Here is a 13,384-nt window from a genome sequence, read left to right on the forward strand (position 1 = left end):
ATGTAGCCAATCATTTTTTGTAGCATACTTTTTAGAGCATTCCAGCAAATTCTAAAATTGTTTACAAACAATTTGTAAGTTCTATTTATTTTAGCTTATATCATGTCGATTTATTCTAAAAATCGAAAAAAATAAGTGAGGCTTATCCGCTTATAGATTCTCTTCTTATTTTGCAAAAGCATAGCAAATATTCACACTCATATTCAAATATTCACAGTTGAGTGCAATTTAGCTTAACGTGAGAGTTACATTTATTTTAACTAAAATGCAATGGGCTGTCAATATCAAAACAGATCTTAATTCGATAAGCCCTTCCATTTATAACAACCCACAGGCCATTCGTAAACGCTTATGCATTTTTAATTTAGATTACAAAAAACTATTAAAAAACAAAAGCAGTTTTTTAGCTGTTTACACTTTGATTGCCGACAAGCTGTTGCCAGTTAACGCCCACAGCTGCTAATCCCCGCTTCCTCCCCCCCCCCCCTGCCGCACCGAAAAACATTTATGAAATGTGCGTTTTTAAATATGTATTTTTGACATTCAATAGTTTGTTTTTCACACCATTTGCGTGCTTGAATATATATATATTGGTAGAGTATTTAGAGTTCGGTAAATTGCCATTTAATTGACTGCAACTATTAAATTGTGTTTATTTATATAAGTTTAATTTATGTTGTTCACTTAATTAAAAAATTAAATTAAAATAAAAAAAAGAAAAAACAACTACGCTTAGAGAAATACTTCTCCGACCCCATAAAGTATATATATTCCAGATCAGCATCAACAACCGAGTCAATATAGCCATATCTATCCGTCCGTCTGTTCGTCTGTCTATTTCTTTACGAACTTCTCTCTCAGTTTTAATGCTTTCGTCTTGAAATTTTCCTTAGTTCCGTTTTTCTGTTGCAGGCAGTAAATGTTTCGGAACCACCCGGATCGAACCACTATATCATATAGCTGCCTTAGGAAAGATCGGTCAAAAAGTGGGTTCTTATCTGGCAAACTATTCTGTTCTCCAAGATATTTTTATCAAGACCAGTATTTTCGTTTTATTATCGTTCATCGATCATCAAGGGCATCAAATATTCGTCAAGCCAAAGATTTTTTTCTTTAAAAATATAGTTTGCTCAAATACAGTTAAATGATTTTTTAAAAAGTGTTTTTAGTGCTTTTCCGGCATATTTGCAGCATTTATATTTTGCAACATTTTTGAGTGTTTCATTATGTTGCCGCCATTTTTTTCATATATTTTTTTTTTTCCATCCTTCGAGTACAGCGATTTTTGCATTTTTATGTCACATTTTGCGTCTGTTGCAGACTTCGTAATTATTTTGCCGTTACTCGACAATTGCGCCAGCATTTACCAACACTTCCCATTACTCCAAGCCCCAACCCCCTAACCCTCACCGACCGCCATCTGCTTGCCGGCAAATGTTTTATTGCCGCGTCAATTTATGCTCGTATCTTTGTGTGTCAGGCTTGAAGGACCTGCAGCGGCAGTATACAACATATATGGGGTCTACGGGCACATGTTCTCACATCAATATCCGACCCCCAGCCCCCCTCTCGACTAGCCACGCCCACGTACACGCAGTGTGCCAAATTGAAAATGACAAAACAAAATTGTGAAAATTGTTGCAGCGGATATCCGCTGTATGAGGCAAGCTGAACCCCCCGCCCCCCCCTTATACCACCCTCTCCCGTAACTGCAACTGGAGTGTATGTTCAACATGAACCCTCCGCCCCCCTTTAGCTGGAATGTGGCTGCCCTGTCGCGTTTCTGTTGCGAGTTTCCTGACTGCAAGATCTTAATTTCGATATTGATGTCAAATTGTCGCTGGGTTTAATTAAAAATACACGAATTGCAGCCAAAATGGCGCGAGTTTCTGGCTTCCCTTTTGCTGCCCTTGTTCGCCTGTTTGGCCCCATCTTTTATTGTTGTTGTTGTTGTTGTTGTTCGCACTGCATGCGTCATTTTTGACATTTTCTTTCATTCATTTTTTTCGCACGTGACGTTCTGTTTGCGGTTGGCAAACGACACGTTTCGGGTTCTCTTTCATTTTCAAAATCGAAAAACAAGATTTTTCCCCAGAATTTTGATGGGATGAAATGTGTCATGGTTTAATTGCATTTTTCATGGGCCAAAACAAAAAGCAATACAATACAATATCATGGTAGAAATGTCATTTTTTAACTATTTATAAAAATATTTAATAGAGTTCGACATAGAAGTTATTTGTTTTATGCTAAAGGCACTGTATTTATATATTTTGATGAAATGCGTAACTCATGGGTCATAGGTTAAAAAAAAAGTCGAAGATGAAATACCCTAGCGGTTTTGCAGATCGATCTAGTTGACTTTGGTCAAGATATATCGAGAAACATGGACTTTTTAATCTTCGTGATGAAAAATTTTTAAGATATACTTTTTTGATTTCCAAGATATCTTAAGGAAACTTTACATTTATAAGTTTTACTGCGCTCCTTATCAAGATCGAATTACTATATCATATAGCTTCTATTGGAAAAGGTTTTTGGAAAACTTTCTTTATCAAGATATTTTCTAAGCTTGGCAATAACTAACAAAACAGTTCGCCGCACAATCCTGCAAGCCCTTAAGGCAGGTACATCGAACAGGGTATTTAATATTCGGCGTGCTGAAGATACCCTGCCTTCTCTCTTGTTTTACCCCACATTTTGATGGAAAACTCTTTCGAAGCTGTCAACAGAAAAAGCTTCCGCTCGAATCGCTGCCGTTGGGTAAGTCAACGGAAGAAAAAAAAGTAATGTAAATATGTAATTTTATGTGCTATGAGTTAATAATAGCAATCATGTTGTGGGCCATCATCAATGGCAGCTCATCAGCAGCCACTTACACGGCATCCTGCCGTTGCGCCCTTCTACCCGCTTCTCAACTGATGGCACATTCTGTGCAGAAGTTGGGTGAGGTAAGACCTTTACATGATTGCGATTGTGCCTACCAAGTCCAGAAATATATTATTGATATCAATTTAAAATTTATTTTGTGGGCTTGTCCTTGCTGTCGACTGTCGACTGTCGAATGCTGTTGTTGTTCGCATCCTTTTGGGAGGGGTAAAAAAATCGAGTTGTCAACGCCAATTGGTTGGGCGGGTAATGAAAAATGCAAAGGAACCATTCGTATAAAATAAAATATGTATAAAATAATGCAAAAAACCATCAACGGATAAGGCTAGAAGCTGCATATAAACACAAACATGTATTTGTATGTGTGCTTGTGTGTGTGTGTGTGTGTCTAGCCATAAAAAAATACTGTAAATGGCGCCCAGCACCTCGTACAGCGCCTGCCAATTTAATTTGTGTGCGGCTGCATGCGGCGCAAATTGAAAAACAAAGCGGGCGCGCGGTTAAAACGGATTGAGAATTCGAGTGCTGGAGGCCCCGTCTCCTCCAGCAGCAGCAGCAGGAGTAACTGGATTAAGAGGAAAAGAAGCTGTAGCCGGTGGCTGCCATAATGTTGCCTTTTGGCGTATTTGAAGTTTGTGGCTGCTTCCTCTTCTACTTTGGCAATTTTCGCGCCCAACTGCAACTGCAACTGGCACGGCAACAACTGTGCAATTACTGGAAAGCCCCAGCAGCAGCAGTACAGCAGCCAGTCAAGAGTTTGTTGTTGTTTGCCATTTCCCGTTGGCTAGCTCTTGTTTTCGCCACGTCTTGGTCCAGAGTTTTAGCCAGAGTTTTTTTTATACCCTGTGCCCAAGTTAAATGGGTAAAGGGGGTATTAGGTCTTATGCTATACGATTTTTAGAGCATGTCTGGAAGCTTCTAAGAGCTACAGCCAATCTATTTGTATAACTCCACGAAATTCCCACGAAATTGAATAAAACTTATTATTTTAAAACTAAATCTTTGAGCTTTGTTATATATGCACTTCAAGATGCCATATTTATATCTTGAAAATTTCATAAAGATCGGACAGTAAAGATCCCAGTTATTCAAGAATATCTTTTCCTGAGTATGGAGCTGAGAGAAGAAGAAGCATGTGTACGCATGTATGCATGTATGCAAGTATGCATGTATGCATGTATGAATGTATGCATGTATGAATGTATGCATGTATGCATGAATGTATGTATGTATGTATGTATGTATGTATGCATGTATATACATATGTATGCATGTATGCATGTATATATGTATGCATGTATGCACGTATGCATGTATGCATGTATGCATGTATGCATGTATGTATGTATGCATGTATGTATGCATGTATGTACGTACGTATGAAGCATATAAGCATGTAAACATGTAGGCATGTATGCATGTATGTAAGCAAGAGTGTATATATGTATGTATGTAAACATATAATGAAGAAGAAGAAAGAAATGATTTTGACGACAGCTCAGCGCTGAGTTGAGGGTATTTGCCAGTCGGGCACACCCGACTTGCTCCAACTTATCTTAGCTGTTGCTTGTAAATTTTAGTTTGTCCGCGTTGCGCATTTCTATTTTTGCGCTTGTTTCATTTAGCTAATAATTTAAAGCTATCAAAATGAGAGTTAATAACTTTCGTGTTGCATCCTTAAAAGCTTAGCCTGGCTAAAAGCAGCTAGGCAAAAAACATAGAAAACAAGTTAACAAGTGCAGTTTTTAGTCAAGTGAATTGCTGGCAAACTTGAAGCAGCTTATTAAATAAGATAATTAAATGGAAGCTGAGTGAAGACTAGTGCCCATTAGGCAGTTAATGTAGTAAAAGTCATTAACGGAGGTAAATGGGAGTTACAATAATGTTTGAAAGAATATTATTGAAAGAACAGTTTTATATGAATATGTATACTTTTTTTAATATATTTTATATATTTTTAATGGTGGTAAAAACGAGTGTTAACCTAAGTACTTAAAAAAGAAAAGGGTTTTTATTGAAATGAGCAAAGATACCTGAAAAAGAATATAGACAATTACTACCGATAGGGTGGAGAGATAATGATGGGCACTTTTTTATAGAATACAGGATACTAGTGGGTGTACCCCGACCTTGCCTGTGGTATAAATAAACAAAGAGCCAAACCTCGTGGAAATCGGATCGAAGATTTGACCGAGTGGCGGGGGAGGGAAGTTTTTACCTATGTCTATATTGCATGAATTTTGACCAAAAATTGTGTTTCCAGATTTAGATGCCAAATTAATCTAGAGGCCAAACCATGATCAAAGAGCCAAACCCTATGCAAATCAGTTGAGTTTTGAGTGACTTATGGGGGTGCGAAATTTCGACCTATGTCTATATATCAATCTTAGGAGTATGATTTTAACGTGAAATTCGACTAAAAATTATGTAATCAGATTTGAATGCCAGATTAATCTAGAGGGAAAACTATGTACAAAAAGGCACGACTCATGAAAATCGGTTGAGTTTTGACCGAGTTGTGGGGGTGGGAAATTTCAACCTATGTCTATATACGAATCTTAGGGGTAAGATTTTGACATGAATTTCGACTAAACATTATCTATTCAGATTTGAATGCCAGATTAATCTAGAGGCAAAACTATGTACAAAAAGCCAAGACTCATGAAAATCGGTTGAGTTTTGGCCGAGTTATGGGGGTGGGAAGTTTCGACCTACATATGTATGTCTAAATGCGAATCTAGGGGTACGATTTTAACATGAATTTCGACTAAAAATTATGTATTCAGATTTAAATGCCAGATTAATCTAGAGGGAAAACTATGTACAAAAAGCCAAGACTCATGAAAATCGGTTGAGTTTTCGCCGAGTTATGGGGGTGGGAAGTTTCGACCTACATATGTATGTCTAAATGCGAATCTAGGGGTACGATTTTAACATGAATTTCGACTAAAAATTATGTATTCAGATTTAAATGCCAGATTAATCTAGAGGGAAAACTATGTACAAAAAGGCACGACTCATGAAAATCGGTTGAGTTTTGACCGAGTTGTGGGGGTGGGAAATTTCAACCTATGTCTATATACGAATCTTAGGGGTAAGATTTTGACATGAATTTCGACTAAACATTATCTATTCAGATTTGAATGCCAGATTAATCTAGAGGCAAAACTATGTACAAAAAGCCAAGACTCATGAAAATCGGTTGAGTTTTGGCCGAGTTATGGGGGTGGGAAATTTCGACCTATGTCTATATGCGAATCTTAGGGGTAAGATTTTGACATGAATTTCGACTAAAAATTATGTATTCAGATTTGAATGCCAGATTAATCTAGAGGGAAAACTATGTACAAAAAGCCAAGACTCGTGCAAATCGGTTGAGTTTTCGCCGAGTTATGGGAGTGGGAAATTTCGACCTATGTCTATATATGAATATTAGGAGTATGCTTTTAACATGAATTTCGACTAAAAATTATGTATTCAGATTTAAATGCCAGATTAATCTAGAGGGAAAACTATGTACAAAAAGCTAAGACTCATGAAAATCGGTTGAGTTTTGGCCGAGTTATGGGGGTGGGAAATTTCGTTTTATGTTTACATACGAATCTTAGGGGTAAGATTTTGACATGAATTTCGACCAAAAATTATGTAATCAGATTTGAATGCCAGATTAATCAAGAGGGAAAACTATGTACAAAAAGCCAAAACTCATGAAAATCGGTTGAGTTTTGACCGAGTTATGTGGGTGGGAAATTTCGATCTATGTCTAAATGCGAATCTTAGGGGTAAGATTTTGACATGAATTTCGACTAAAAATTATGTATTCAGATTTGAATGCCAGATTAATCTAGAGGCAAAACTATGTACAAAAAGCCAAAACTCATGAAAATCGGTTGAGTTTTGACCGAGTTATGGGGGTGGGAAATTTCGACCTATGTCTATATGCGAATCTTAGGGGTAAGATTTTGACATGAATTTCGACTAAAAATTATGTATTCAGATTCGAATGCCAGATTAATCTAGAGGGAAAACTATGTACGATTTTAACATGAATTTCGGCTAAAAATTATGTATTCAGATTTGAATGCCAGATAAATCTAGAGGGAAAACTATGTACAAAAAGCCAAGACTCATGAAAATCGGTTGAGTTTTGACCGAGTTATGGGGGTGGGAAATTTCGACCTTTGTCTTTCTTTTATCTTTTATACAACCGATTATCGCGACTTTGCCACACATGCGGGTCGAATTTCCCAAAACGCCGTCCTAACGTGCACCTTCATCACATAAGGTAACTATAATAAAATTGTCTTCCTAGCTTTACGGTATGGGCTGTGCGTTGATCACTAATCCTTTTTCAAATGAATCTTAAATAACTTAAAACTATATAAAAAAAAGCCACTTTTGAACCAATTTTAGTAGTTCGATTCAAACTGAATTACTTAAAACCCCTTCTACAAAACTGAACACACTTTGAACCATTTTAAGTTAATTTTCAGACTGGTTCATAGAAGTGAAATATACCCTTTGCAAATTTCAAACTAATTTAGTTCAAGTGCAACAAAGGCAACTTCCATAGAATACATTTCTTGTTACTGCTGAACTGAAAAACCAATCAGCAAGGCGACAATTTAAATATTTAAATTTGTTTTTCAAGTGCAAATGAGGATAGCAACAAAAATAAGGCGAGAGTTGTGTGTCTTTTTGAAAGTTGAATGTGTCCTATTAATGATTCAAGATTGGAAACTGTTTTGTTAACTGCGCTCTAAATTCTGTCTCTGAACTTTGAGTGAAATACAATCTGCCATCTTGGCAAACAGCTTGTGACTGGCAAGGACAAAAGGCCCAACACACATAGAGGCTTGAATGGGGAAAAAGCCTTTCAACTATTTGCTGAAAGGCAGGCAGGCAGGCAGCCCCACAAAGCAACACAATTTCTAGATATTCATTTCACAGCAACTCTTTCGCCCAGCCCAGCCCCCCTGCCACCCACATAACTGTAATTGCGTGCACTTTATGGCTCATTATTTTCAATGGAAAGCGTTCACATTTTCCTTTATTTTCTAAGCATTTTTTTTTTTAATTGTTTATTGCGGTTGCTGCTGCTCATTTGCAACATGCAAGTTTTCATTATGTGTGGCATAAGAAGCCAAAGCCAAAGTGTGGCAACAATATTTAAACTTGTGTTGCATTATGCACAGTTCTGATGTCATTAACACTAATGACGTCATGAAATTCTATGCACGCGGCTACCGGAGCTGACAGCATTAGAACACCCACACACACCACACGAACCACACACACCCAGCCACACACACTGGCCACACGATGACCTCCCACGCAGCAGCAGCCGCCATAGACCAGGGTGTAGACCAGGGAATACTTGTGAATACTCTTGAATACTGAATGAATTTTCGCCAGTCTGATATTGGAAACTTTTGCATTGCGGCCAGACGACGGTTGCCCATCTATTTTTATAACACTCGCAATACCCTTGCCTGAGGGCATTATGATTTTTGTATAAATGTAAATAGATCTTCCCTCCCATAAAACTAACCATTTTTTCATTAAACACTTTTCAACTACTTTTTAGAGTCTTTCTCATTACTTTTTTAAATAATTTTATGACAACTTTTTAATAATTTTTCTACTCACACTTTATAGATGCTTTTAAATAAAATCTTAATCCTATGATATAGTATATCCTTCTGAAACTCTCCTGGAAATCTCTTGAGCCCATTTAAAACCATATTAAAGCACATTAAAAGCAGCTTTAGAAGAGCAAAAAATCTATATAAATTACACTTCTAAAAATTAAAAAAAAAAAACAATAGTAAAAGTAACATATAGAAACATTGAAAAGGTAATTTTTACAAACATTTTAAGGGTATTAAAGCACAGACTAGCCGCAGTATCTGCGAGAAATATGAGCACCATACCAGCTTTGCCCACACATTCCGGCGTATTCTGACGCCGTTTTGCGGTTGGAAAAAAGAGTCAGCAATAACTGAACTTTCGACAATGTATTTTTTTAATTTTGCAGGGGTTGGTTAGCCAGTCAGCCCGCTTCTGACCACTGCACCATATGATTTTAATGACAAGTCCGGGCAACCATTTCTTTTTGTGAGAAGCCAGCTGTTGCCCCCTCCCTCCGCTAGCATTTTGGCTGTGACTGACTGCAAAATACTCTGTTCACAGTGCACAGCCGAAATCAGTCACAAAGTTCATGACTTCAAGACTGTAAAACCAAAGCAGTGACCTTCGAACTGTAAGTTAAGAATATCACATCATTGTCAGGCAGTAGTCCGCCTGGCAGTTCTCTAGCCAAAGCCAATATACTCTTTTACACTTCGAGAACAGAGTATTGAAAGCAACACGCAGTTACAAAGTCGAAAACCTTACACAACAATTGAAACTTTGTTATTGCATAGACGATAAATCGCACTTGGCAATTGGGAATCCACATGGCAATCCACTTGGCAATCCACATGGCAAACTAATTGACACTCCACATGGCATCCATAACCCAATGACAAATATTTTGGTTTTCATTCATTTCAAATTCGTTCTTCTATTGCGTTTTTGTCAAAGGTCTTAACACAAAGAAACACAGAGAGAGGGAGATACTGGAGAGAGGAGCGAGAGAAAGGAGGGAGACTGAATGAGAGAGATAAAGCCGGCAGTTTATTTATGACTAACCATGTGAATCAATTGGAGGACATGCATGTAGAGCATATGGAAAATGTGTAGAACAATGCCAAGCAACCAGACAGAGACGGGACAGGACAATGGAGAGTATTTGGCAAAGTAGCTCAAAGGGAATTCCCAAAACAATGCAAAAACCATGAAAATAGAATCGTCCAAATAAGTGAAATAGAAAGCTGCATGAATGAAACAGCACACAGAGTTTTACACATTTGCAAGCGAATATTAGAAAGCCAGCCATCACAGCTGCAGTAAATGTGGCTAAGAGAGGTATCAAAAGTAGGAAAGCTCTTTTTAGATGTTTTAAATGAGCAGCGATATGTTTTACTATTACAATAGGAAAAAAAGAGAACAAAGAGATTGTAGACCAGGCTGGTATTAAAAAATGTCGTTATTAAAACAAGTAAAAGTGCTCTAGTCGGGAGTGTCCAACTAAAAGATACCTTTGAAAATGTGTTTTGATTTTTGGAGGAAATGGAAAAAGTAAAATATCGTATATATGTGATAAGATATGCTCAAAAACAGAATTTCTGTTTCAATTTTTATCGATTTAATGGAGGAGAGGCAAGATTTAGATGATTTGAAAATGGGAAATAATAAAAATTTGGCTTTTTATCGATGATTTCAAATAAACTTATATAGAAAGGGCACTGAAGCTACATTTAAAATGTCAAATCTCTATATCCCAATCGACGCGTTCATACCAACAGCTAGATGGACGGACAGACAGACGGACATGTCTAGATGGACTCGACTATTAATGCTGACCAAGTATAAATATTTACTTTAAAAGCTGAATGCCCGGACGGTAGCTCTTTTGTTGTAATAAAATGAATGTATTATAGTTAATCTCAATAATAATAGTCATATTTACTTTATGGAATCGGTGATGCTTCCTTCTGTCTATGACATACAAATGCATAAAACTATCATACCTCTTCTAACGTTCAATGGGTATAACAAAGTTCGATGTAGCTGTACTTGTTATTTTTTTTTAGAAATTGTGAATACGCATAGAAGGGAAAGTCTCCGCTCGTATAAACTTATATGGCAATATATTATAATTTTCTCATGAAATGTGTAAGGCATTGAAGTATACATCTCCGATCGCATAATCTTGTATGGCAAATATATATTTTCCATGATGTTTTAATCTTCGGAGCGCCAAACATACCCTTACTTTCCCTTTTAGCTTTCAAATGAAAAATATGTAAAAGTATAGTTTTATAGTATCAGAGAATTGCAATCGTTTCCCTAAACCACCTCCCTCTCCCGCTCTCTTTCTCTCCATCTCTGACCATCTCTCAATTTGTGCCAATTTCTGAGTATATTTCGCTTGGGATTGAGCAGCTGCAGCAACAGCCTCATCCTTGTAATCCTTGGTGTGCACAAGTGTTCGGCAAGGGCTTTTAAAATCCGTTTAAGCTAAACAGAATTTCGCGTGCGCTGTTGATGTTAGTTTTTTCTGTTGTTGTTGGGTTTAGTATGCATCACATTGGCATTGGCTGGTTGCTCCTCTTGCACGTTCTACACAGCTGCAAATCCCGCACCGCAACACATGCAAATCCAAAGGCATTTGCCTCGCTGCCAGGCTAAATCGGGACGCAGGACACAGGACACCGCTCAGGACTTATGAAACTCGCATATGCCATGTGCCACACACACACACGTATATACACACACACACACGTATACCCATACATGTATATATTTTGGACTATATCCAACGAGCCATGCAAATGACACAAATATTAAATGCACACAACAAACTAGCAACAACAATAAAAAAGTAGTGTTAACAAATGTCACGACTAGAAGATACCCTGTAGACAAGAGTGGTGAACAAATGATGAGACTGGGAGATACCCTGTAGACAAGAATGTGAACAAATGATGAGACTAGGCGATACCCTGTAGACAAGAGTGTGAAAGAATTTTACGGTCCGGAGATACCCTGTAGACAAGAGTGTGAACAAATGATAAGACTAGAAGATACCCTGTAGACAAGAATGTGAACGTAAATGCTGAGTTTGATGAAAATATCGTGCAAAACAGAATATTTTTCTATACAAGAACCTACATTGCGACCAATCGTTTCTATGGCAGCTATATAATATAATAGTCCGATGGTTATAAGATTTTGAATATATACGAGGAGCATAGTGAAAATTATAATAAAACTAAAATAATATAACAATACGGGGTTGTTAACTTTCCTTAAAATAGGTCAGTTTTTATATAAATAGTCATATAGATACGTATTAATATATGCATCTAAATTTCAGGGCGTCGCGAATGCTACATTTATTATGTCAAGCTTAAAATATGATTGACATATTTATAAATTTTAACATTTGTTTGAAACGTCAATCTCTAAAACTACAAAATAAATTAGGCAGAGTAGAATTTTTAAATTTTATATATATGTATATACGTATATATTAAATAAATAATCTTCAAAAATAAACATTAATTTAAGCAAATCATGGACGCAGCACAGAAAAAAGTACACGCCGAGGAGACAGCACACGAGAAGCCCAAAGCGTGGTGCCCAAAGGAGGCGTATTTCGCCAGCCTGGCCGAATGGGCGCAACAGGCCAGGGCCGCCCAACTGTTGCCCAACTGTCTGATCTTCAACTACAACTACAACTATCCGCAGTTTGGTGCGCTATACCAGCCAATGCCACCGGGGCCAAGGACTATGCGTCCGCGTTTCAATGCGATCCGCGTGCTGGACGATGTGCATCAACGGGAGCTGGTGCGTCGATTTGGCGGGACTCGAGTGCTGGTGGCGCCCTTCTGGAAGCGCACCCTCGCTGAGATTGTGGACGCACTGATTGCGTTCATCTTGAAGGTGATTGTCGCATTTCTATTCTTTCATTTGTTCAATATCGATTTCGAGAAGAGCGTGCTGAGCAAAACCCTCAAGGAGGAGAGCACGTTTATGACATTGTTTGATCTGTCGATGGACATTATATCTCTGTCCTATGATTTGCTGGCCATCATACTGCTAACCAAGCTGATTGTCTGCTTCTACGAGTGCCTCTGGACGACCTACAACAATGGCGCCACGCCCGGCAAATCTCTGATGAATATCCGTGTCGTCTATGTGGAGGCGATGGTGCCGCTGCGTCTAAATGCGGCGCCGCATTTCATATTCCAATCACAGCGCGAACCGTTGTGGGCCTTGGTTTTTCCCGGCGTAACGCCGTGTTTTATGCGATCTTTTCTGCGGGCTTTTGTTAAAAACATGGTCATGACCGTCTTCTTTCCCATCTGTGTGGTCATGATATTTTTGAAGAACAATCGCACCACCTACGATATTATAACAAAAACAGCCGTTATCGAGGGCCCCGGCGCCGAGCAACTGCATCAGCTGCGCCCACATCAAGATTAGAATGCAAACAAATATCGTTCGAGGAGGTTACATAAATACTATAATAAATCTTGCATAAATATATAGGCTATATGTTTTAATTTTCAAAAGCTTTCCATTTGTTATATATATCGAAATGTTTGGAAAACTTATTTTTATATATATATATATAAATATTAGGGATATTCCCTTTTGAAGCCACACGCTATATCTATAAATAGTATTGTTCCATTATTATGTTTTCTTTTTATCCATGTTGACCAAAGACTAAATAAAACTAACATTTTCAAATTTTTTAAATTTTGGTAAGTTATCATTTTTTAAATTTTCATATAAGATCTATATATTTTTGATATATCACTTGTTGATATACATACTTTGATTTAATGTACAATATAACTAAAAAAAACTTCTCCTAATA

The 13,384-nt window shown here is 37.5% G+C and overlaps 1 protein-coding gene across 1 annotated transcript; it reads left to right on the forward strand.

Moving 5' to 3' along the window:
• The first annotated feature begins 12,072 nt into the window (after positions 1-12,072).
• LOC135430899 (protein FAM8A1-like) lies at positions 12,073-12,984 on the forward strand. The gene has a single exon (XM_064685721.1). It carries the CDS (start codon positions 12,073-12,075, stop codon positions 12,982-12,984), a length of 912 nt encoding a protein of 303 aa, XP_064541791.1.
• The last annotated feature ends 400 nt before the right edge of the window (positions 12,985-13,384 follow it).

This window comes from Drosophila montana, unplaced genomic scaffold (assembly GCF_035044405.1).
Source record: "Drosophila montana isolate Dmon_TW-CO22-7 unplaced genomic scaffold, ASM3504440v1 contig_309_1, whole genome shotgun sequence".
In the NCBI taxonomy this organism is placed as follows: domain Eukaryota; kingdom Metazoa; phylum Arthropoda; class Insecta; order Diptera; family Drosophilidae; genus Drosophila; species Drosophila montana.